The 25,915-nt window shown below is 42.2% G+C and overlaps 3 protein-coding genes across 3 annotated transcripts in view; all 3 read left to right on the top strand.

The window, feature by feature from the left end:
- Positions 1-181: 181 nt before the first annotated feature.
- LOC125770257 (trypsin delta-like) lies at positions 182-2,629 on the top strand. Its single transcript, XM_049439661.1, has 2 exons — positions 182-2,167; positions 2,246-2,629. The coding sequence occupies exons 1-2, from the start codon at positions 1,682-1,684 to the stop codon at positions 2,543-2,545; spliced, it is 786 nt and encodes a 261-aa protein (XP_049295618.1). The 5' UTR covers positions 182-1,681; the 3' UTR covers positions 2,546-2,629.
- Positions 2,630-3,572: 943 nt separating this feature from the next.
- On the top strand, positions 3,573-6,506 carry LOC125769509 (transmembrane protease serine 9-like). Its single transcript, XM_049438243.1, has 7 exons — positions 3,573-4,050; positions 4,120-4,830; positions 5,020-5,023; positions 5,157-5,248; positions 5,323-5,723; positions 5,805-5,954; positions 6,030-6,506. The coding sequence occupies exons 1-7, from the start codon at positions 3,993-3,995 to the stop codon at positions 6,165-6,167; spliced, it is 1,554 nt and encodes a 517-aa protein (XP_049294200.1). The 5' UTR covers positions 3,573-3,992; the 3' UTR covers positions 6,168-6,506.
- Positions 6,507-11,315: 4,809 nt separating this feature from the next.
- Positions 11,316-25,915, top strand: part of LOC125770140 (neuroligin-4, X-linked-like) — a 147,361-nt gene continuing 132,761 nt past the window's right edge. The window contains exon 1 of the mRNA XM_049439459.1: positions 11,316-12,362. The gene's annotated coding sequence lies outside the window, so the exon portion shown is untranslated. The remainder of the gene's footprint in view (positions 12,363-25,915) is intronic.

The following is a 25,915-nucleotide window of genomic DNA, read 5'->3' as shown; positions in this document are numbered from 1 at the left end:
GGTTCTGAAAAGTATCAATATGAAATAAATATATTGTTTAAAATTCATAAATTTTTTTAATTTGCAGATTTAAACGGTGTAAGTACATATCACATATTGTTAACTGAAATTCAAGAGTAGGTTTTGAATTCCATTGTAAGTTAAGTGATATACAATTTCTGCGCTCAGTTAGTCAGTTTAGAATGACCTCCGCGCGACTTTTAGCTCATTGTCCATTGTCTGACGGCGATATTTCTCAACGTATCAGCGCCATCTTGTTTTTGTTAGCAAAGCTTTGAAGCTTTTTCACCCGGTTACGTAAGAACTAAGAATGCTTAGTAATATTGAAAAAAAACGTTAACAAGCAGTTTTAAAAAAGCAAAGGAATGAAGTATGAAGATCCATGTAGTGTGGTAGATTTACCACAAGTTAAAAACGGATATTGCAAAGCACGAAATGAGGTTAGTTGAAAATCTCAATTTCGCCATATAACGTTATATGTAGCATTATTCATAGGTTAGGTCAGGTTAGTCGTTCATTGTTTCTATATTTCATATTCTTATATAACAGCAAAGAAAACTCGTAATACAAATAAGGAGAAGGTCTAGACAGGATGACGATGCTCGTCGAATGTCTAGATAAAGATCTTCAATTAAACATTACATTTTACAACTCCATAGCAAGAACACAGCAAAGATAATTATCGAATAATTTGACAATGTGGTCTAATTTATTTTATCAGTTTGTTCAACAAAAGATAGCATACCAAGACAATCTATCGTTTCTGTATCGATATTGATATCGCGATATGGATAGTATGTGATGCGAAGGTAACTTAATGAACGTGAAATAATAATTCCAGAAATAATTGCTTATACAATTACTGCAAGACCGTATCCAAATGTTGAATTCCAAAACTTCGGCGGAGTTTTTTTTAATGCAGGGATACATTCAGTATCCATGTGACTGAAATCTAGACACATTCAATCGCAAATGGTTATCAATCGGCTTTTTTTATCAGCTTGTAAGAAGGTATAACATCTTACGGGTAGACGAATCTAAAAATACTTTCCAGACATTATTGGACACTAGGAGCCCTTCAACGATTATCTAATCGTCTTACCTTTTTCTCATATTTCTCAAATATGGGGTGAGCTTACACTTTTCGCCGACTCATTTATAATTTCTTTTTTTTTTTGGGCAACTCCATCCAGTGGCTCAAAGATGATAAGCTGACGAGTTCACGAATAGCGCAAGATTAGGTGGCGGCTAATTGCATTGATTAACCCCTAATGAACACCTGCATCGGCACGTATTTGTATGGTGGGACTGGTATCTATCTAAAATGCGTTTGGGAGGGTTAGTTGTAAAGATGTCTGGATGCTCACTGAAAGGCTCGTGTTATTATGGTTCTTGTGCATAAGAAATGCGTGATAAAGGCTTGTTTACATGTGCCATTGTGTATGGATGAAGAACACTAGATGTAGAAGACTTTATCAGCTTGATCTGTATCAGGTTGCACCACATGCCCGGTAGGGATGGCCTTTTATCAACAATCCTAACTTTTGGGGAGGTATTAGTGAGACTGGTACACGATAAGCCAACGGTTCCACTTCCTTGGTTTGTATAAAAATCCGCGATCATTCCTCAACGGAAGACAATTGCCATTTCGATAGGAAACGAAACGCGTTTGCACACAAAAATGTATCGCAAAGCAGCTGCACTAATTCTTGGCCTGCTGGCCGTAGCCGTCAGTGGTGATCTGGCCACCTCGGACCCGCTTTACCAGCAGTGGAAGGGACGTATCGTTGGTGGAACTTACGCACGGGATGGAGACTTCCCATATCAGGCATCGTTCCGTACTGCTGACGGTACGCACATCTGCGGTGGTGCCGTGTTGAATCAACAGTGGGTCATTACGGCGGGCTCGTGTATGGCTGGCCGTGCGACGACGGATACCCGCGTGGTAGTGGGTGCCTATCGATTGAGTCAGGGAGGCTTCAATCTCGGCCTGCAACGCATCGTCATCCATCCTAACTTTGCTTCGGAAACGTTGGCCAACGATGTTGCAGTGGTTCGCGTGTCCTCGCCGATAGTGCTAAGTGACGCTGTTCAGGGCGTGCAGCTTGGTTCTTATAATGTTAATGTGGCATATGGAGCCCTCGTATCTGGTTGGGGCCGTCTTGAGGTAGATAAGACTTCGTGAACGCTTTGCCAAGCATTGAAAAGTTAACCACCAAACTAACGTTCGTATTGTGTTTTGCAGTTCTCCAACCCTCAGTTCCCGGATAACCTGCAGTACATTGCGGTGAACATTATATCCCAGCTGGAATGCCGTGCTCGGTTCGCTGCTCCGTATGATGCGCGTATCTACGATTCGACTCTGTGCAGTAGCAGTCCTGTTGGTCAGGGAACTTGTCTCGGTGATGCGGGTAGCCCGCTGGTGCACGGTGCCGAGCTTCATGGCATCGTTTCGTGGGGTATTCCATGCGGTGAAGGATATCCGGATGTCTACGCTCGTATCTCATCCCACCGCGGCTGGATTCTTGCGCACACTCTCATTTAAGGCGCAGTTGTAAGTTATTGTTAAGCAAATGGAGGTGTAAAAATTATGAAAACAAATTATTAAAATTTAAACCCTTGTTTGCGCTTCATATTACATAGTTTAATTCGATGATTTCACGAGTTTGGTAAGTTTAAAATTTACCGATTTCGAGTGGAGACAAATGAAATTGCGAATTATTAGAGTACGAAGAGTATTTTAGACTGAATGGCCTTATTTTACTGGTCACAACTAGTATGTGATGGGCACTACGATAGTCAGTTTTGAATACCCTTTACATATGCATGCCGCTTTACATTTACATGCCCTCAATTTTAAATTAAAATTTCATTGTACAATCTGCCAGTCGTAGACCTCTTCGACATTCGCACCGACAATCAAATCGCTGATAGTGTTATGGCAGAATTAAAGGATGATTCTCAATCATTCTGACGATCTCAATATTTCATCTTATGTTGGATTACCGCTCTACGGTGTTTGTGTCTTTGGGAATGTCTTAAAATTACTTTTTTGGTAATGAAGACTATCTCTCATACGACTTTAAATTGCGGAAGTATCCGGTATTGTGAACATTAAAATTTGGTAATCCAATAATCTACTAAATCGTTCTGCAGAAGAGAAGCCAAATACTTTAAGGACTAGTTTCTGCAATGAAGTTATAATGACATTAGTAGTATGAAAAAATGATTCGCTATACAACAGTGAGATCATTGTACTGTTGATCACGCTATTGTGTTATCTCCTCAATTGTTCGGATCCAACATCGTTAGAGCATAATTTTCTTAAAAACGCCTAAGATTTTTTCATATACCTTGAACTATGTTTATTTTAATAGTTGACTCATAAATCTTTTTCACAGTTTGAGCCTCAAGGATTTTTGTGACAGGCGACTGGATTCCTCAAACTTTCAGCAGAAAATCTCTCAAATGTTGTAGAATGACATGGTTGGTTGTGATTATCTCAATGTTCTACAAGTTGAGACGTTGCGAAAATGTCATTTTAGTTCCGTAACTTATGCAGAGTTAGCCGCTTTGCCGAAAATGATGTCTAACACACTGACATGTCGGTAGCGCCAGACAATTGGATGCATTTTAGCAAGCAAACTGGGTGAAAACCAGTTGTCTTGTATCAGACTTCAGTAATTCTATCAATCATAATCGACTGTAAGTTTTTGTGACAGGAGACACAGAGTGTATCTAGCGAAGGGCCTCGTCTTATCGTCTGTAGCCTATGCGATCGCGCTTGTAAACTGTCAACTCCATGTTGAAGTTGATGTTTCGCGATCAAATTCTTGGCAAGACGTCTTGATTTGGAGATATTTGTTTTCACCATGCTAGTTGCTATAAATTGCAGGTAGTACTTTCTACGTCTCAAAGTACGGTTTGAAACCAACCAGCGGTAGGCAATACTTATTGGAAGTTAGTGGGTTTCTGTTGTGTCGTTCCGAACAATGAATCGCTTGGTTGCGTTTGTAGTACTGTGCGTTGCCGTTTTGGCGAGTGCTGAAGGTAAAGAAATGTTTTGAACGATCTTATGGTGTTGGTGAACTTATAGGTGATCTTTACCATTTGCGACAGACACATCGCTACGCTCAACGGAATGGCAGGGGCGTATTATTGGTGGTATGAATGCAGCCTCGGGTCAATTCCCGTACCAAGTATCGCTGACAACGTTATCGTACAGGCATTTCTGCGGTGGTGCCATCATCGGTGATTACTGGATCTTGACGGCGGGACACTGCCTGATCAACCGTAAGGCAGAGGATGTAATTGCGGTTGTTGGTGGGCTTACGAGCGCACATGGCGGTTTCAATTACGATGTGCGGGAGGTGATCGTGCATCCCAACTTTAACGAGTGGACGCAGCAGAATGATATTGCCATAGTGCGCACTATGTGGGCGATGCATTTCAATACAGCCGTGTTTCCGGTGAAGATGGCCCGCGCGTACACACCGGCCAATCGGGCAGTCCTTGCATCTGGATGGGGTTTAACATCGGTCAACGTTCCAACACCGGCCGATGTGCTGCAGTTCGTGGCTCTGCGTACGATCAGCAATGAGGATTGTACACAACGTTTCCTCAACCTTCAGAATCGAGTCGTCACCCGCGACAATCTGTGCACGTACAGCCGGAACGCACAGGGCACTTGTATGGGAGACTCCGGTGGTCCGCTGGTAAATGATGGCGAATTGGTTGGTCTAGTGTCGTGGGGTATTCCGTGCGCCGTCGGCTATCCAGATGTGTACGTACGCGTTGCATCGTTCCGCGCCTGGATCACTGCAATTACTGGTGTGTTCTAAGAAGGGATATCATTGGAGCAAGTCGAAATAAATACACTGATTGTTATGTTCTTGGATTTCTAAGCACGGTGTATGTAATGGGAACTCTTATCTTCCTGGGGGGAATTGTACAATATCACGCCATGATATTGGTCCACGATCACCAATACATGTTGTTTCCGTCTGCTACCGTCATCAGACGGGTTCGATATCCCTTTACTAATGATGATGAAGCTTAAGCTTATCTTTCGATAAGCGGTTGGGGGTCTATATCGCTGATAGGGTGATACAGTACGAGCCCATAAAATGCTGCTACTAGAGGTAGTTCCCTTTTAGTGTCTCATTTGTCCGTTCCCTATATACAATGGCTCGTGTACAACAGGTGGTGTTGGTGTTGACCGCTCTGCTCGTGGCAGCTTCCGCGATCGGTAAGTTCAATGGTGGTTTTGTCCGCCTTTTTTGTAGATGATATACATATCTTCATTTTTGTGTGCGTTTGTAGCTGGACCCAATAGACGTATTGTTGGAGGAATCGATGCCGTTGCCGGAGATGCACCATGGATGGTTTCGTTGAGAAACTCGATCAATCAGCACCTTTGCGGTGGTACACTGTTGAGCAACCGGTTCGTACTTTCGTCGGCCAACTGTTTGTCGGGTCGTTTGGCGACGACCACAATGGCTGTAACGGGATCTCGGTTCCTCAATACGGCGGCCGTACCGTTCTATGGCATTCAGATTATAACCCATCCAAGCTTCAACGTCAACACGCTTGAGCATGATGTCGCACTGTTCCAGACTGCACTTCCGATCATTTTGACTCAATCGGTTCAACCACTGCCACTGTCAGCGGAAGTGATTGGAGTTGCCGTACGAGCTCGTGTCTTCGGATGGGGAGCTTCGGTGGTGCGTGTGTTTTATTTTAACAACTCAACGTGTGGATAATACTGAGAACTTTTGTTGTGAACCAATCCTATTTCGTTTTAGGCAAACGGAGGCAACACCAATGCGCTTCAGTTTTTGAACGTTAACACACTGAGCAATGAGGACTGTGCCAACTTCTTGGGAGCTGACGGTTGGCGTATCGGACCATCTTCACTGTGCACGCTGACCCGTGAAGGACAGGGCATCTGTGGGGTAAGGAATCGTGTTGCGAAGGCACATTTTGAACAATGGTTATAATCGATTTTATGTTGTTACATTGCATTGCAGGGCGATGAAGGTGGTGCGCTCGTTCTAGATAACTATGCCATCGGTGTCGCATCGTGGGGTATCCCGTGTGCCACCGGTCGTCCGGATGTGTTTGTCCGTATCTCGGCTGTTCGTAGCTGGATTCTTAACTTCATCTAAATGACGATAAGATGGGGCTGGAATCGATAGCAGTGCTGTGGCAAATAAAAGGTTAATAAAGCAAAGCATTTGAATCTACTCTAACTGTATGGTTGTTTGATAAAGAAAAAAAGCGTGTAGAACTAGTATGGAATGCAGTGATAAGACACAGATTGTGGTGATAACATTACTTTATCGGTATTGCTGTGAATTTGCAATGCGGTATTTATGATGTGTTGTGTATCTAGCTGTAAAATATAGCTTTAAATGAAATTTTAATTAAAAGCACTGTGGATTATTTTGACGCTTATTTTATTTGTCTGAAGCACATTATAATTCTTATAATAGATTTAAACTCTCGTAAAAATGTGTTTTAAAGGGCGATATACAGTCAGCTTGTTCGAAAATATTTATGTTTCTTGAACATGTAATAAAATAAATTAGCCCTATAAATAAACGTATCACCATACAAAGACGCTTAAAATATTGCAAGTGTGAAGTTTCCTGTACAAACGTAAATTTGTATGTCTTTTTATAAATTTCCTATTTTCTTGCCTTAGAATGCGTGTGTTGTCAAATTTACTTGCTAATAATTAACGAAAAAAATGGGGCGGTGGTATATGTGATAAACGGCGCCCGTCCACACGCCAGGACCGGGTTCAAATCCCATCCGAACCGTCCCCCCGTAGCATGGACTGACCATCCTGCTACGTGGTAAAATCAGTCTTGATACGGCCAGGCCGTTCTAACCGAGAAAAAAAAATCATGAAAAAATTGTTCTTTTGGAAAATCCCAAAAACGAAAAGTTTAAGATAAATTTAGTTCAGTTAAGCAAATTTATGGCATTGAATTTAAAAAGTATGATTGAATTGAAACACAGTATGAATTTATGTATTTAAATAAGAAGGCTTTTAAAACAAGATAAAAGAGCAATAATTTTATTTTTTCTAAACAACGTTAAATATAACTTATTTGATTTAGCGAAATAAAGTAAGTTTCAAATGTTCAGAAATAATTTAGTTATGAAAAGAGTTTGGCAGTTTGGAATATAACATGAATAACTATTTACTTATTGTGTTGCTTATAATTTTTTTCCTTTTATTTCTTATTTAAACCTAAGAATGACGGCTATTTACGATGTTATTTTTTAAATAAAATTATAAACATATAAACTTATGAAAAATGAAAATTTTGGTTTAAAATTTTATACCAAGTAGGTTAACTGTTATTTAATTAAAAATAATGAAATCGTATCATAATTGACAACAGGTTTCATAAAATTTAATATTCTTGTTTTTAATCTCAAAATTAAGTAGAACAAAAAATAATGGAACGATCAACAAAATTGTGAAACAAATTAAAAGGTTTAATTTGTGCTGAACATAATCCACACAGAAAGGTAGTTTCAATTGAAATGTAAAATCCTTTACATCGATACACCGGCACGAAATGGTCTCATTCTAAAGCGATTAATTTCAAAGTCAAAATTGAATTACCCTTGTCCGTGAGTGTTTTCATTCACGTTCCATTCACTTTGGTGCACCGAACACCGGGTGTAATCGGTCTCAGGTATCACTGACCCATCCGACATTAAATCATTTTTGAAAGCAGAAAAAGGACAAATTACAAGGCAGCGTGTTGAGTATGGTAAAGAAGATGCATAAAAAAATCGATGCACTTCTGTGACAGGACGAACTGAACCTGGGATGGTAGTACAGAGCGGGCAGCAAGAATTAGATAATCCAATTTCGGTGACATTTCAACGCTGTTGCTAACCGATTCTCTCGTCGGTGTAGGTGGAAATTAAAGGGAGTTCCGAAGGAGACACAAAACGACACGGGAAAGGGCAATCGAAACCAGAATCCAATTTCAACGGTAAGTAGCGCCAACATTAGACGGCTGGTCGATGATGTTGGCGAGAGTGAAATTGGACCACTGACAACGACATCGGCAAACGACGATGACGTCCAATTGCCGATTGCCACCGTTGGCAGCAATTGCTACCCGGTGCAGTACGCCACCACCCAGCCACCTGTCCGGGAACCAAGTACGAAATGAAGCGATACAAATTACAAAACAAAACGATCCCGTTTTGCACAGTTCAATCCATCGAATGGTGAATGGGAACTGGCCCCATCGGAGTACTTTCGTGGTGGGTTGGTTTGAAAAAAGAAAATGAACACCCGCACACCATGTCGTTGCCGTCGTTTAATGATGAGAGTCAATTCCGAACATGGGCGGGAGACTCAATCTGCAGTGAAAAAGGTAATTTTTCGGGTTGTTTTCGGGTGTTTTTACGGAGTCCCTTGCCTTTTGCCCAGCTTAGACCGGTTTCGTACAGAAGCTTTCAGCAGCGTAATTTCCCACGACTGAACCGCCGTTGGGTTTGTACGTGGGTCCATCATCCTAAAATTAATCCTCTCGACCGTTCGAGTTCAAACGCTGGTCCCGGTCGGTCTGTGCGTAGTTGAAATAAGCGAAATTTTTACGAGCCGGTAACGAGTTTTTAAGTACGCACGGTGGTGCGACCAGGCAGGGTAAATAGTGAAGGTGAAAAGAGGCGACCGGAATCGTGGTCGAATGATAGAGAGTAAAGAAAGCGAGTAGGCATGTCAATAAAAAGATCAACGAATATTCGGCAAAACCATCTGAGATTCGCACGCTGGCGGTGGATTAATTTTTGACGAAGTTCTCAGCTTCGTCCCTCGCAGTCCCGCGGCCGGTTTACAGAGGTGTGGCACGTAACGTTCGAAATGTTATGAGGGAAGTTTGTGCAGAGTAAACCGCTTTAAAAGTAAGTATTGGCCGTGTGATGGCTGTGTGCGCTGCAAGATTAACCTGATAGCAGAAGTTCGAAGGCCAATTGGAGGCCTCTTTGTGTGTGTCGGGAAAGCTTTCGTGCCTCGGATGCCGGACAGAGGACGAACCAAGACGGGGCAATGTTTTGTACGCGCGCACTCCGAACTGCGATGCATTGATGCGTGCGTCATAACGCGATGGGACGGTTTTTGGTGCTATTAGGGCAGCGAAAGTGTTTTACGAAAATGGCACGAGATCGCAAAAGAGAGTCAATTGTAAAAACGGTAAAAGTTTGCCTCACTTTCGTACCAGGACACCCCCGTGGTGCGTTGCACGAGTGCTCACTTGGTTAGTACTTCACAGTTGCTTAATCAGTTTTTTTTCTGCCCCTTCACTGACTACTGCTCCCTTCTGAGTTTGTTCCTTCCCGCGACGTATGGCAAAGCTGTTCTGAGCTTTTTGCAATCAGCCCACAGTGGCGGTGGATCAACTTTTGCAATATGAGAATATTCCTGGTCGTGTCGCGTTTTTTTGTTGTTGTTTCCCGTTCTTTGTTTCCAGTTCTTCTTTCTTCGCGAAACTCTGCGAAACCAAGACGCGAGATTGATTTTGCAGCGTGGCGCAGTATGTGGGTAGGTAGACATTGCTGCATAAAACATAGACGGACAAATTGGCCTTCCGCAGCAGTAGGCATCGTTGGATTATATTTAATGTACTGTGTCTTGCTTTGTCAACAATTTAAATAGCACTTAAACATTATAAGAAAAAAAGGCTTTTGCTAGTTCAACTTAGATGTTTTTGACGCTTAAATGCCAGAAGGTGCTATTGATTCAATTGAAATGAAATACTGTATTATACTGAATAAACATATCGCTTGGCTATGGAATGGAAAGTCCTTCTACTGACAGTAGCGCCATTTAACCAACAAGCGGCGGGAGTTTCGATGGGCTGAGTGTTCAACTGAGTTACTGTTAAAGCTGTGAGAGAAGAGCGAACAAGCTTATGAAAGAGCACGAATATCTAAAGCGGTTGGAGCGTTTTAAACGTGGGACTAAGAAATTGATAAAATTGCAGGGTTTGATTCATGTAAGTGTGATCTTTGTACATAATTCAACTGCATAGAGAACTTTAATAAAATATTTTTTTGATGACTCAAAACAAGAAATAGAAATTGAAAGTTTGTGTAAGAAAAGTATTTTTTTATGTTAAAGGAATTTTCTTAGAAATTTTAGAAACGCTAACGTAACGTGGTACTAATGTAACAGATTAAATATTAATAGAGTATGAACATTCAATTCACTTTGTCTAAAGGTGAAATTATAGTCAGAATATTAATTAATTAAGTCAGAATGTTGAGAGAAATGTCAAAAGTCAATAACTTCCAAGGTTAAAGTGCAAAAAAGTAGAACTAGGGATTAAATTGTAGATACTAATTAGTACGTTCAACCGTGAAGAGTAAGTTTTAGGAGTCTATTGTTACGTATGAGGGTAGCCCGAAGGAGCACATAAGCGGGTACATAGCATAAAGTTTGATCGGAAACTGTTTTTTTATAGCAGTTTTTTTAGTAATGATTAAAATAATGAATTTAGTAATGAGTATAACGATTTTTTTTAATGATGACACTTAACCTAGAACACAATTCATATTGGTTGGGATACATTTCCTTCGTTAAACTAAATAAGGAAAATTAACCCGTTAAAAAAAATAGTGATTTGGTTTAAATTTTATTTTTTTTTTGAGTGATTCATAAAATTTTTTTAAAAAAATATCTTCATTTTCAATAGACGCTCCATTTCCAATGATTTCCAATTTTTTATTTTACAAGTTTAAATGTAAAATTAAACAGTTGAATTTATGTAATTCTTACCATTAATTTAATACGTTTAATATTTAATTATTTTCTATTGATTGTTTAATTTTTATATTAATTTATTCTATATTAATTACTTCTTAGATGTTTAGATATAGTTTCATAATGGTTTATTTCATTCATTTTTCTTTGCTCTTCTTGATTTTTTTCAAAATACAATTCACCAGGGGAAATGATCTTTGGTTGGATTTAGTAGATTGAAGAGAAAAACTTACCAAAAGTCAAGAATGGCAAACAACATTTAATCAATTCATCTCGTACAATTTGCCATACTGACGAACCCTGTCATCACAACCTCACGTGGACAATTTAGCTCTCGCGAAGAGCTAGCAGCAGGATAAGAGAACCAGCTGATTTCGGGAGCGATAAACGCTACACTCACAAACGAGCGAGAGCGAGTGGCTTTTCCTGCTGGAAAAATCCCTCGGAAAAGCTGAACTCCCGCGTAATGGTGAGCCCCGTTGCAAGTGGCACCGCCAACAGTGAACGATTTCTACTTCAGCTTCAGCCGACGGCGGCGGCATCGGTGGGTTCGTGCTGACGGTTTGACGTACGTTCAACGTTCGCGGAGTAGTGCCCTCGTGCTTCGTTATCAATTCGGAAACTGATAACTTCCTCAAGCGTAGGAAAGATACACCGTTGTGGCAGCTTTGCTGCACTTTTACTGTACGCCACACTGAGGCGCGCTTGAGGCGTTTCCAGCTGGGTGCACTTTTCCGCTGGATGGGAAATAAACGCCTGGCTGAGCGGGAAAAGCGCGTAGCACATCCGGATTTGTGGTCGGTATACTGCCGTAGCCTGAACATTGTTGCTCGATAATCGCGAATTTTCGTGTGCGTGATTGTTTTGTGTGTGTGAGAGAGTGCGAAAAGCGGTGATACAGCATCAGTACGGTTGGTCGCGTTGCTGGATCTTTTATGTAGTGTGTTGCATCTGAAAATAAAGTTGTGCTTCTACCAGGCCGACCAACCCAGCCAGCTAGCTCGGCCAGATAAAACCTGCTTCTGGTGTGTGTTTTCACGTGGTGTGGTAACAGATCAGCCGGGGATTGTCCAGGGATTGGCGTAAACTCATTCGCAACGTGCTACCACCCCGTTGTTGGCGTGCGGTGATTAAATGTGTGCGGCTTGTTGTGGCGTTGCAAAACGCACGCCCGCTAGCCATTCGCTAGTGATGTGGTTGTGTTCGACGAAAATGATCAAATATTCATGCTAATGGTGATGATGATGATGATGTTTAAGATGTTTGTGATAGTCGTGGCATAAAAATGGCGTATCGTATGGATGTAGGAAAGTGTGCTTTAACGGCTTTAAAGGAAGTGAAATAACGTGTAGCATTAGCAGGAGTGTTATCAGAAGTTTGTGACCAAAGAAAAAAGGCGTGATCAAACAAATTGGCATGCAGTGTTTGAAGCTGGGGAAAAAATCTCTTGCTATCGGAAATAAGATAGCACGAAAAAAAAATTCCATTCGATCAGGTTGAAAATAATTTTCAGCACAGTTACCCATGGTGAACATCGGCGACTAGCGGCGGTCTCAAAAAATCGGTAGGTTTCGAACGAGTTTTACCTGCTTACCCGGTTGACGATCTTCCCGGGGGAAGCAGATATTGACCAACACACAAAGCAAAAACCCCTCTTATACGCAGAAAAGGATTTTTTAAACCGTAAAACGCTAAAAGCTAATCGAGCTGAAAGTGAACAGCGACGCAAAAGGTGGGGATCGGAACAAAGAGCTGCTCCAACAACACCCACGTGAAACTTCCGGGCATTTCGGTAAATTGTGCGTTAGCCGTTTGATTTCGACTGGCAAGCAAAAAGGGATCCTCCATCTTGTGTGTACCCTTTTTTTTACTAAGGCAGGGGTTAGTTGTGGTAGGGCGTGTACGGGTGAAAGGGATTGAAAGTCCTTCCCGCATGTTGCACCATTTTTCTCGACTGGAGGCCTACTAAATTAAGTGAATGGCATGGTACTGATGTACCTTCTCCGAAGTATGCATCCTTCTTTCATAATTCAATCGAAACGTGACGAAGGATTGATGTTTTTCCGTTTTTCGTTTTTATTTTCTTCCCTTTGTTTGCACTGCCAATCCCATCGGAACTGGGTTGAATGGGTTGAGTTTTATGCATCGATGAAATATTTTTACCACTCAGATCGTTGCTCGTGTGGAATGGAATTGGTCGGCACGCAGAAGCATTTTTTTGTTGTATTTCGGCGGTATATGGCGTTAGTTTGAATGAATGTGTTAAAAGGCTGAAAGGATCGCGTGAAGAGTGTGAGTTCAATCATATCATATCATATCATACTCGGTAAATGTGCTTATTCCTGCCCACAGTAAAAACCACTCTCCAGTATGCCTGTAAGACATAAAGTTAATAAAGTGCGTGTGATTTGAATATTTCAAAGAAAATCACTCACTTTTCGATGGAATTAGGTGGCATCTCGACAGTGCCAATGGTACATTAATGTTATTCAATCCCTCTGTGTGAAGGCGTGGAACTCATCGATTCATCCCTTTCGGCAGTGGATTGATGATTAATTTTATACGCACCACGCGTATCGAGTGTCTTCCGCCTAAGGTGCGAAAAGGGCTTTTACATCTGTCGTCTTACGATCTTCCGTGGGGGTTATACACCATCGCATAATGAGTTCCGCCCGCAAATGGTGGTACACTATCCGTTTACAATAATTAGCGGTGAGCCGATGGAAACTCGCCTCTGCTTCTTCGAAATCAAGTACGCTTGACGCACAATCCATCATTTCGAACGTTCTTAATACACCGAAACGGAATGTCCCCCGGACCCAACGTTTTCCTCCGTTTTCCATATCGAACGTAAAAGGGAAGACAATCGTGCCTGAAAGGTACATAAACAAATTAACCTTCTCAAAATGCGCGAAGCACCACCTGAAGATCGACAGCAGTGAAAGTCGTAGGCTTTCGACTGTTGCTCTTGCGAACCGCACACACTTTAGACAAAGTCACCACCCTTGCAGTGTAAACCACAAACAAAATAGCGAACAAGGCTATATTCCGACCCCGCACAAGAGAGGGAGACACGGCGTAGTACCTACGCAATGGTTAGGAGTGTAATTTATTTAAATTTAATTCAACCTATCGTTTTCAGGTTTTGCCACTGTGTTGTGCTGTGCTTGTGTCTGTCTCCCTTCCGGGTGAGGCCATCCGAAAAGAGGCTTCTTCTTGTCCAGGTGTTCGGTGTGGCATGATCGCATGCTACCGCACTTGTAAAAGTGGAAAGTGAAAATTGGTGAAAATTGCCATTTCATGTTGTTGCTTCGGTGCGCGGTAGTTACAAGTGGGTTTTGAAGTTTCGTATTAAAACTAGAGCGGAGGCTTTTGTTCGGCACAGTGCCGGTGTTTTGTTGGGTGAGCACTTAAAAGAGAGATAACTTCCACCGGCTGCGTGTTCCACGCAAAAGACCTACCTTCGTTCTGGTCTTGATGAAGATGAGAGTCACAGTGAAGATTGGAACGAAACAAAAACTGTGTGCCGGTGCGTACTGTGTCAGCCCTTATCTACACATGCATAAGTAATGCTGTGTGATCCATTGTGTTGCCGTTTGGTGGGTAGGATTGCGTACGTGGCACATCATTCCAATATCCCAACAGTCTCTTCTCTTCTCCTAAGTCTCGGGTCAGTTTAATTCAATTTCAAAAACTTTTCCAAACATCCACCACAGTTACCATTCCGCGTGGCTCTTTCTGCTCCAGAGATCTGAATTGCCCCTAGAGGAGTGGGACAGCAGAATGTGGTAACGTATGCACTCGATTGTGTGTTTCGCTTGTCATGGAGTTGGCACCACGAAACTCAACAACAACTTGGGAAATGAAAATTCCACTGCGACACCCATAAATTATTCCGACGTGAGCGCGACCTCCAGTGGTCACTCCTGGCAGCTCCAAACACGTTACGCCGTATAACACATATATACGAAATATTATTGGAGAAACATTGGAGATAGAAACCTCGCAAGAATCTGCGTGTTTTATTGAAAAAGAATTACGAATTCAAAGCTGAAATTCGTCCGTTCTTCGTTGCATGTTTTCGGTTGTGCGTGCGTTACTGGGAAATTGTGGAACTTATCTCCACAGGAACAGGAAAACTACAATCTCCCCGAAATACAAGTGATCGAGTCTTCGATCTATTCTTTGCAAACTTGCCGGTGATGGTTTATCAATCACTAAATGTCGTTTTTTCTTCGACAAACTGATACCATACTCTAACCCCCAGCTCCCAACAATGTTTATCGACGACTCTCTCGTGACAAACGGATGTGGAGCAACTTTGCCGGATGGTTTCCAGTGTCACCGTGTCACAGAACATCACCATCTTACTTACTAACGAACTGTTATCCACAGACGAAAAATAGTTAATTAAAGCCCTGTTTGTTTGCTGACTACACCGGAATAGCATTAGCGTCGTGGCGGATTCGTGGAAAGCTTTCCCAGCATATATTCCGGGCTTCCCCCCCATATATCGGTGTGTCGTGCGCGGTGTCTTACTTTTGCGGACGGCATTAAGATTGGACAGATGATGGCGCTCAGCCGGAACCGTGGCCATGGTTTGATAGCATTTTCCATTAATCTAATTAGCCGGATGGTTCCGTTGCTCCGGTCGCCGTATGGTCGAAGAAAGCTGGGCACGTGGGAGTAAAGCCCACGCACGTTTTTGGCAGAGTCCGGCCTTTCTTCTTTGCTCGTTTGAAGTGGAGTGTTCTGGAGAGTGTAGTGGGAAGTGGGAAGATTATTAGCTACGAGAAACATCACTTTCAAACGCTGCTAAATTATAATAAAAACTGAACATTCGCGGGAAGACGGGATGGTACTTTGAGTGGTGGTGACACGCGTGAGGAAATTGCAAATTTATTGCTGTCCATAAATACTGGGAAATGCACATTCTCTAAATGTTTTTTTTTTGTTTACTTTTATTTGGTGAACAAAAACGACAAATGTTTTTCTGCGTAAAGAATTGCGGAGCGTTTTCGAAAAACAATTTTAAATTGAAAGTAATACCGAGAGACAGCAGAAATGAAATTAAATCAAGAAATGGAAAACAAGTGGGACAGGATCTTGTGATGACAATATACAAAAATTAAACAGTGCTCCATTACATTATGGGAAATGATGTGATACAAAAGTTAACCGACATAGCGTATGGCGTATCGGTTTCGAACAGTGGAATGATCAATGCGAAGAGTAATTAATCATCGACCATCACGCAACACATCTCACACATTTCGCGTGAAATTGTGAAAACAATTTATCATTCTCCTAATGATGGTTGTGGTTTTGGCTCATTTCAATAGAAGATGTACGGTAGGCATAACAACGTTCATTAAAATCCTTCCACAGATATAGCTAGTTTCGCGTGGTTTAAAGTGATAATGCAATGGAGGATTTCAATTTAAACCCAACCTTCCTTTGCTACAAGTGCATCTGTCTTCTGTGTTAAGTTCGCATTAAAGAAACATTCGCATGCAGAGAAAGACACTCAATGGCCCTCATCATGGAACAGGTTTTTTTTTGTTTTTTTTTGTAGCCTGTAATGGAGGCTTTTGTTTGAAGAACATCCTTTAATTAAAACATCCTTGTGGCCTAGCGGTGGCTGAGGGTAATTCGTCACGAGTTTTCGTGACATCGGTACCAGATGTGTTTCATCAGTACGAAACCTCGCCCATGGTGGTGCATCATTAGAGGGCGGGGAGGGGTGCACTAGGTCGGTGAGATATGGCCATGTCAGGCATAGAAACTTTTGCCTAACAGTTTTCGTCGCTGAAGGTTCTCATTCGTGCCCGTCTACGATAAGTAAAAGTTTTCAAAATTCTCAACCATGCGGGTGTCTTATTTTCTTGTGTTTTACACAATGGTAGATCAAAATTTTGTTCGACACTTCTCGATGAGAAGGATAGAGAGAGAGAGAGAGAGAGAGAGAGAGAGCACGTGGGTGTGAAGTATGAACTGCAGTCATTCTTCATCAGCAATGCTGTTCATGGGGACGGAGCAAAAACTGGAGCACGGAGGACATCGGCCCTCCCCACCTCCATCAAACATCACCAAAAATACATGCACGGTGGTCGTTGGCCATCGTACGTTTTTGTACCAAAAATTTCACTCTTACCTGCCGCAGACAGCTACGAACATAAAGTACACGGGTAAAGGCTTCGGACAAAGGCCGGTTCGCTTGTAGCTAATGGTCTGATGGTTGGTAGTTTGCCAGGACACAAAAGATATCTTCAAATTAAAATGATTCATAGCGATTTGCCGTCGGTCTTTCGGGGCGTTTTGCAACCAAACCGACCTCACCCGTACCATTGTCGTTCGTTATTTTAGGTTAGTAAAACGTTTACCTCCAAACGCTCCCCAATTGCGTGTACCGTGCGCTGAAGATGGCTGGAAATAACAAAGAATGAAAGACACTTTTGGGGGGCCTGAGGGCGGGCTTGTGGTTCACGCGAGCCAGGCGGTTACTTTGGAGCATTGCTGTTGAGCTGATGCCGGCACTGACACATACAAAGATTTACGAGTCACCGCAGACGCAGGCGGGTTGTAGCTGTGGGAATGCGTCTGCACAAGACGAATCAAGATGATGCTGAAGGGCATGGTTTTGTGTGAGTGGGTACTTGAGAAGGAGTAATGGCTGAAGGAACTCCGCGAAGGTACCGCGCGGTGAGCGTGGAAGATGCACGAATGCAGACTGGGGCCTGGTTTCAACTTCACAGGCACAAAGTTTTCGTTGTGTTAAAGCCTTGTCAACAATAGTATTTGATTTAAAACGGCTCACCAGTCACACTGCCTCATACCCGGGGCACTGCCGCAGCCTCTGCAGGCACAACGCTGCGGCCCTCGTAAGATAGACGAGCTGCATCTTACTTTTTGATGTGTGTATACTCATCATATCGCAAAGTTTCGTCGAGCGGGAAGTGGTGGATATGTTTCCGTTTTTTTTTTATTTTAGACGAGCTGGAAGAGAGTAGAGCATTCTTGGAGAAACGAAATTCGTGACGAATGAAGGTCCCTGTAGCTATCGTTGCGTGTGTACGGTAAGGGCCACTGTTGTTTCATATTCTGAATAATGAAGACAATGAATAAACCTGCTTAAAGTACATAGGCAGAAAAGGTCCTTTTCGGTTGTGCCGCATGGCAAAAAGCAAACGTTGTGCTTGTGTTGTTCTTGCTCAGTCCTTTTAAAGATGATCAAATATTAAAGAACAGTTCATAATGGCAAGGTTTAAGAAACGGACGCAAGGTGTTAGTTTAGCATGTTCCGGCAAAGTGGACCGTTTGAATTGTAGCATTATGTTAGCAGCACATTTTGGACGCATTAAGGATGCCATCAAGTGGCGCGTTACTTCGTGTTGCGTGATCGAGTAATGCAGTATTTTAGATTTTGAGAAAAAAAAAGAATGGCTGTACATATCTTCCTATCAGCGTGGAATGAAAGGATTAGCATTTAAGCTCGGTAAACGGAGGAACGCTTAAGACTGCAGATTGATTAGTTACATCAATATCCTGGATATTTGTTAATCCTCGGTTCAAATAGTCAGGGATGGGAGGATTATTTCCAATTGGATGTTTTTTGTTTATTATAATTCGGTTTGATTGTTAGTTCCAAGAACATGTCAGATGTAAGAGGGTTTGTGGTTTGTGATGCTAAGATTAATCGCATTGATTAAACAAAAGTATATGAACCTTTTGAGAATTTGATGACTACGCATTTATGTAATGTGCTTCAAATTTGAAGTTCTTTAATTCCTTCAATAAAGAAAAGAATGGCATAATGGACGACGGTAAAGGATTTCTGGAATTGTTGATAAACTCCCTTATTCTCAGACTTCACGTTTCAAGTAACAATTAAACTAAAAGGGATATATTTGTCTAAACTTACCCTTACACCTTCTAATGATGATAATGATGATAATGAGGATGATAGTAGAGAAGTAGTCTTATTAACTCATTGCTGGTACCCGATGCCGGACAGCTCTAGTTCACGAGGTGATGAACAGCTTCTCGTAAGTGCGCTATCTACGTTAAACATTTCTCGACAAAGCGTCTCAGGTTATGCGACACACACACACCTGTACTGTCGTATTGTCATTTTTCCAGATCGTTAACTCCCAGACACGTGAGGGAGAGGTCGTGGACCGCACGTTGATGACATCCCAAAATCGGCCATCTTGAGGACACGAGACAAAAGGCGGCGATAAGCCCCCGAAACGCTAGCTTTCCCTGCGCCAGCTGTACTATCCACCAGACTGAGGATGATTCATAATTACACCTTTAATCTTGTAACCATCCCACGAACGACTCGGCCGCCTTGCAACAGCTGGCATCAGCTGGCTAGAATGGTTAGGGGCTTGCCCCATCGAGGTGGCAACCATCTCGAATCGACATCTATCATGGGCTTAATTAGTGCCTGTAATTACGCTCCAGGCCAGCCACACGGAAAAGTGGAAAGTCACGCGACAATCTTGAGCAAATCTCACCACACCACCAGCACCACCCCCTGAGTACATCAGGTTTGGGCGCTGTTGAGGTTAGGCAGACTTTCGTCCTGCCGTCGGTTCATTAGGCTTCCGTTTTTCACGAACCAGCGCAAGAGTAATTTCATGGCCCAGCTGGCAGGAGCTACGTAAAGAATTGATAAATGCCTGAAGCATTAGCTGGGCACGGGGACGAGCGAATAGAGTGAAGCTGATGATGGAAGGAATGTTAGTATTTTTGGGTGCTTAAATTTAAATTGATCCATTAACCTAGTAGTAAGCTAGAATATGAGGATTCCCATTATATGGGCATTGTAATTGTTTCAGAACGTTCAACTTTAATTATTGAAGTCTACTTATTTTTTTTGCAGAAAAACAACTAATTGTTTTTAACGGGTTCACGGGTGTGAAGTCACTGTTGAGCAGACAGTTAAACGGGACACAAACATCAGAAGCATCAGAAAAAAAACGAACATGGACACAAAACATTGGCAAATGAACGATTCGTGTAGAATGGGTTTTTTTTACGTACTCCGGTTAATTTTTAATTTCAATTATCTGGATTAGCACTTTTGGAACGGATCCAAATACGGCCGTTTGCGTACCGAACTGAAGTTCCGGAGTTGTTTCGAGAGAGTGCAGAATTTAATTAACTTTTTTTTCCTTCCTTCCTTGCTTTCCCGGATGATGCGAACTTTGTGCGCGACTTGCGGTGGTTTTGTATTGCCGATTTGAGAAGATGTGTGTGTGTCGTTTTTTTTCTCCCGAGGTCCTACTGGTCCTTGGAAAGCTGTGTTTCAAGTACTAGCACTCCGATGGAGTGTACCGAACCGGTGTAGTATTTTTGGCAAGTAGATTTGGCTTGTCGCAGTGCATTTTTATTGCACGAGAGTTCAGCTGGTTGCATTCCTTCGGGAAAGCAAATGCGGAAAGATTTCACACTAGTCACCGGACGGACGCATCGGTGCCAAAGTTCGGCGAAAAAGGTTAACGAGTGGAGTCATCGAATGAGCAGCATCAGAGATTTGCCGTAAAACCCGGCGCAACGGTACGGATACAGTTTTGCGGCAAGTTGGAAACGACTTGTACAAACGTTTGTGTATGGTTTGTTTTATCGGGTGGAACAGCAAACCAGAGCCTAACACCGTCGGGTCGCACCGACCCGAATTGCATCGAGGGCTGGAAAATTCGAACCAGATGGGGGGGAAAAAAGAACTCAAAACCTTACGGTTTCACCATTTTCGGTACCGTGTTGCGTGAGGAAGAGGGAAGAAAGAGCAAAACAGAAGCAAAAAAAAAACTGCTCCGTGTTGAATCTAATGGTGCAAATTTCTTTTCTAGGTTAAACCCGCACACATAGGCAATCTTTCACAAATATTGAAACACACATATTTGGTGAGCTATGTACACGGACATGGAATGTTAGGTTGGATTTTAGCCTTGCGGCAAATGTTGCGTGTGTATGTGTATGTGTGTAGGTATGTTGTGTATAGCTGTTGTACACATACACGCTGGCTTTGGGGTTTTCCTATGTCGGGTTTTGTGGTTTTGTCCGGCCAGAGGCTGGCTTAGACAGCGCGTTAAGGGCGATAAATAACGCACACAAACACACATTCGGTTCACAGTTTTGGTTTTGGGGTTTTTTTTCTGGGAAAATGGAGTACGCACAAAAAATAACAAAAACACACATTAGAGTGTGTTACTGTACAGTACAGTGTAAGGAGAAGGGAAAACAACGTTTAAAAAGCAAGTCCAAGCGAAAATGCTTGCTAGCGTAGATGACCTGGTAACAGTTTCAAGCGACTGGTTTTAAAATCCGATTTAATTTGTCTACATATGAAATGAAAACTTTAATCTTCTTTAATCCTTCTTGAAGCATTTTTTTCTCTGTGCAACCCTTAAGTACATACGTACGTAAAGTTTGATGCGAATTATCTTTCATTTCGCTATTTTGCAAAATGATTGCAGAAACTTTGATCGACAAGTAAACATTGGTTATGTGAAAAATAAATGTGATAATCTCCTACGAACCAGTCCAAGCTGTTTGCTTAGCAAGGCATCATCTGTCTGGCAAAACATTATCCATCTTTGATCTTGCAAATTTCGTCTCGTCGTGCATGAAGGCGCACGATAATGTTATTTGCTGTTGTTTATCTGCTAATTAAATACATGCATCTCGGTTTGATATGATTCTCGAAGCAAAACAAAAAAAAAACGAAAGAATCAACTACAAACGAAACCACTTCATTTGAATGTGTTTGTTTGTATGAAGAATTTCTTTTTCATCTTTCCCTTGTGCTTCTTTTTACTTAAAAGCATCGAGCCGCAAACCTAACATATAACCATTAATACTGTTTTAATGAGGCGTTTTGTCTGTGTGCGTGTATTTTTTTTTTTTATACACAAGCAGACGAAGTACATCATAAAGCGAGCGAGACAAACAACATCGTGCAACTTTGAAGAAGAACCGTTGGTTAGTATTTATTTTTGGAAGTCTTTTGTAGTATTTCATTTACGTGCATAACGGGGCCCACACACATGGGAACTCGTGTTCCGACACTGTCCTGCTGAAGTGCTTTGCGGGATGCCACAAGCATCACTTCTGGAGAGTGATTGTGTTTGTGTGTTTTTAATTCTTTTTGCATGAACATCCATTTCCCGAACAGCTCGCTGTCCTGTATGCTTGGGTGTGTGCGTTGTTCGTTTTTGGTGGTTCAGTGAGCAAACGAGCAGTTTGCGGGCCCCTGAATGTATGCTTTCACGCGAAAAAAGGGGTTCGCTCTTGACACGGAAAATATTTAACCACCCCTTGAACCGACCGACAGGTCAACGGGACCAGTGCAAGTCGTTCATTTTATTTATTGTTTTCCCGTTGCGTTCGTTGCCCACTCACCGTTCGTGTTCGTGTCGCTATCCGTAGAGCAGTGGTAGAGTAGTACCCTTCTAGGCATTCGAGTGACCCGCCTTTTCAGTGATGGAGTGAACAATTTTGAGTTGTATTGTTGTACCGCGTTGTTTTATCACGGACGCCACTAGTTCGGGCGTGAAATTTCACTCGATGTTGAGTATTCGAAGGGCGAGTCGAGCAACATCTCCAGCCATCCAGCAACAGGAAGGTTTGTTTTAATCGAGAACGTTTAAAATTGGGTAAATATTGAAGGAAGCATACGAACCATCCCACTATACCAGCGTGCGAACGGATCGTTGAATAAGTAATTTGTCGTTATAAATCTAAAGTTTGGGAATAGTTTTTGTTCCGCACAGTCTAGTTTGTCTGATGAATAATTTGATCTCATGAGAAATGAAGCTGTCAAATGGTGGACAAATAGAAGAGCATATCAAGTTTCTTGCGTTGTTTCATACTTTGTATTTTACTTTATAGTTTCGAACTGTACTGTTGTTTCAAGTGCGTTCAATTGAATCAGCAACACCACGTGTCAGCTTGCGCGGAATGTTGATGATCAACAAAACCGACAGCAATTGATTGGTTCGGACTCGAGTACACAAAAGCTCGCACTGCTGACGGCATGAAAATGGTACAAAGCACAATGACGCGTTGCCTTGACGGCTCTATTTCGGTAGCAATTATTGTACGGGAAGCGTGCGGGGTGTACTCGCCCAAAAAAATCGCATGGAGACGCCTGGTAGCTTTCGGGTTCAGTCGTACGGTCAAATGGAGGCGCCTGGTGCTTCAAGACAATTTCCGAAATTTTCATCATTGGACTGGCGGGTCGTTCACTTTTACGACCGTAACAATGTTTGCAAAATTTGAACAGATTTCCGACTAAACGCATTCATTGAAATGAGCATGCGAATGCCCGCTGCCTGCCCGCTCGCTCATGGATGGGAAATAATCTGTCCCCTAATTGGAGCTGGCATTTATTTTGGGGGCTGTGTAAAATGAGCAAAATGGCGCAAGGAATTCAATTTCGTCGCCATGCTATAAAGCACTGGTGAATGTTTGAGGTTATTTTTTTTTTAAACGGAACCGAACCGGCTATTACAGCGGCGAAGGGAAAAAACCCATTAAAATCATATTCAAAGCATTGCAAAATTCAATGAAAATGTCGTGCAGGCTATACTATTCGATCTGTATTATTTGTTTTCCTCTTGAATTTCCCTAGTTCTCTTACGGGTGGCTAGAAAAGCCGCTATGAAGTGGAGCCGTTTCCACAGAACGTTTTGCTCACGTCGATAAAAATAAAATTGAAGCAAAAGATAAAGGTTACAATAAACAGGGCCACCGTGAAACCCTGGGTGGCTGGGCGTAGTTGGCGTAGCAGGCAAAACAGGATGAAGAGGACCATAATATCTTTCAGCACAGACCCGACCCCTTAGACCAGTGGTGCAGTTTATTGTCGAAGTATCTCTTTCCAGCAGGGCGGGGGGAAGGGTGTATGGAAAGAAAATCAAATTTCACTCTTCCCTTGAGTTTTTCATTTTAAATTTTCATTCCATTTCTGAGGAGTGGGAGTGCACTATAGGCGAGTGTGCGAGGTGAAATGATAACGGAAGGAATCAAGTTTCCTTATTTCTCCCCCAGCCAGCAGCCAGATGAAGGCTGGCAAGTGAGTGAAAAATAATGCGCCCAATCTGGCGCTTCCATTTCGTTCACATTAGGAGGCGGCTAAAATTTTGAAGCATTTTTATCATCCCACTCACGGGCAGTTCCGGGCATTGGTATTCAAGCACCACCTGGTACGGGGTTTTGTTGATAGGGTAACGCATTCGCTGTGGTATTTGTCATGGTTTTTGGTTTGCCAACGAGGAAATAGGTTCGAGATAACTTGAGCGTTTATTTCGGAAGCAACTACTCAATGGTCAAAAGGCTGGGCACGGTTTTTGTATCGGGCACGGAACCGAACCGCGCACAGAAACAATGAATATAAATAAGAGTTAAAATGAATACCGAAGTGCCCGTTTTCGCTCGTTGGTTCGCATCAATGAAAAATGAGACCACCTTTTTCCTGCCCAGGTAGCAGTGCATTGCGTTTCTGTGGCTGCTTCTGTGGTGTTGTTCGAGAGCGTCATAAATTAAGCAGAGAGTAAATTGAGCTACCATTTAGCAATCGTGCCACGTGGCGTGGCGAGTTTATTGCTGTGCGAAGGATACATTTTCATCCTCTCAAAAAGTGAAAATGGAAAGAGTGTTAAATGTTTGTCTTCAAAAACTTTCATTTGTGTTCTGATAAAAATTAAGAAATTTAAAATTTATTCAACTTTAAAATTTCACAAGAAAGTAACACTACCATTACGGGTTGCTTAAAAAATTGATAAACCATCCCATTAATCGTTTATTATTGGTACACCAATTTTATGGCCATCAGAGGCATGTTCGCTAGTGTTGACGCAAAACCTTTATTGGTTTTAAATTTACTGCTGGGTTGGAGTGAATAATAAATTTCACCGTACCATCCAAATCGACACCTGGTGACACAAAGCGGGTGCTAAATAATGCTACGAACGCTTCGGGGGTTTAGAAGACATTTGTTGTATTGGTGCGTTAAATGATCCATTACGCGCGTGTACCTTTTAGGAGGTGCTGTGCGAAGTTTTGCGTTCCAAAATCATTCCGTGCTTACTGTTTAATGGGCAAACAACAAATGAAAATACAATCATCATAGGCACACCCCCCCATTTTGTACCGCCGAAAGTGTGTTTGTGGAACGGTTTGACTGTTTGAAATGCAGCACAAATAGAATCGTGGCCTTTGCTTGCTTTCAACACACCGACAGTGCATTTTCCCAATCGTACAGTGTTGACGTTACGGGTAGAGGGTCGAGATTTATCTTGCAACCGGACGCTACCACCATTCGGACCACACAGTGATGTTTAATGCAGTGAAAATGCTCTCCGGATGTAGCGTTGGCTTCGGAAAAGCGGTCACCGAATTCGAAATTTGGCCCATTCGTGGCAGGATTATTTCGATCATCATTTATTGACGTTTGGTTTTCGGCTGGTGAACTGGGGAGGGCGGATGTACGCGTTCGCCATTCGTACCTAGATCGATGATATTAATATTGAAATCGGCTATTCGGCATGTAACAAATGGGATGATTTACAAACCATTGTACTATTAGCTCCGAGCGCAAAACTTGATGATAGCGTTCGCCATCCGGCCACCATAGTGGAGCAATTGATTGCACTGTGAACAAAAAAAAACTCGATTGACAAGGGCTATTGTATTGGCTTTAGCGTGGCAGCTCTTTATGCATCCAATTTTCTCATTCATCACCAAACCGTCCCTAGAGGGTGGGGGCTTTTTTTTCGCCACTATCAATCGAACTTATAGCAAAAAAGCAACAGTGTAACGGTGCGTAATTGAATAGCCTTTATGGGTCGAAAATGAAAGAATTCTCACTGATTGGTTGAAATACTTTGACGTGAAGTTTTGCTTTTAGCTTTATTTTTGTGCGAAACGTGTAGAGAGAGACAAAATAGATTGAAAAGGGAACACAAAAAAGGTAGAAAAACAAGCGTGAAAAACGATCGAATTGGGTTCCATTTTGTGCGGAAATAATTTCATACATTGATGCTTAGATATTGCCTATTCATCGTTGGAATGTGGAAACGATCGTTTACAACGATTTGCGAAGAATGC

The sequence above is a fragment of the Anopheles funestus genome, chromosome 3RL (genome assembly GCF_943734845.2).
Source record: "Anopheles funestus chromosome 3RL, idAnoFuneDA-416_04, whole genome shotgun sequence".
Classification (NCBI taxonomy): Eukaryota; Metazoa; Arthropoda; class Insecta; order Diptera; family Culicidae; genus Anopheles; species Anopheles funestus.
Note: the sequence above shows the minus strand (reverse complement) of the source record. Positions and strands in the feature narration are given on the sequence as shown.

Bases quoted from the DNA above. Each gene is read 5' to 3' on its own strand.
- LOC125769509 (XM_049438243.1), top strand. From the start codon at position 3,993: ATGAATCGCTTGGTTGCGTTTGTAGTACTGTGCGTTGCCGTTTTGGCG. The intron at 5,249-5,322 runs GTAAGTTCAATG...GTGCGTTTGTAG, and splicing joins CGTGGCAGCTTCCGCGATCG to CTGGACCCAATAGACGTATT. The intron at 5,724-5,804 runs GTGCGTGTGTTT...ATTTCGTTTTAG, and splicing joins TCGGATGGGGAGCTTCGGTG to GCAAACGGAGGCAACACCAA.
- LOC125770257 (XM_049439661.1), top strand. From the start codon at position 1,682: ATGTATCGCAAAGCAGCTGCACTAATTCTTGGCCTGCTGGCCGTAGCC. The intron at 2,168-2,245 runs GTAGATAAGACT...TGTGTTTTGCAG, and splicing joins CTGGTTGGGGCCGTCTTGAG to TTCTCCAACCCTCAGTTCCC.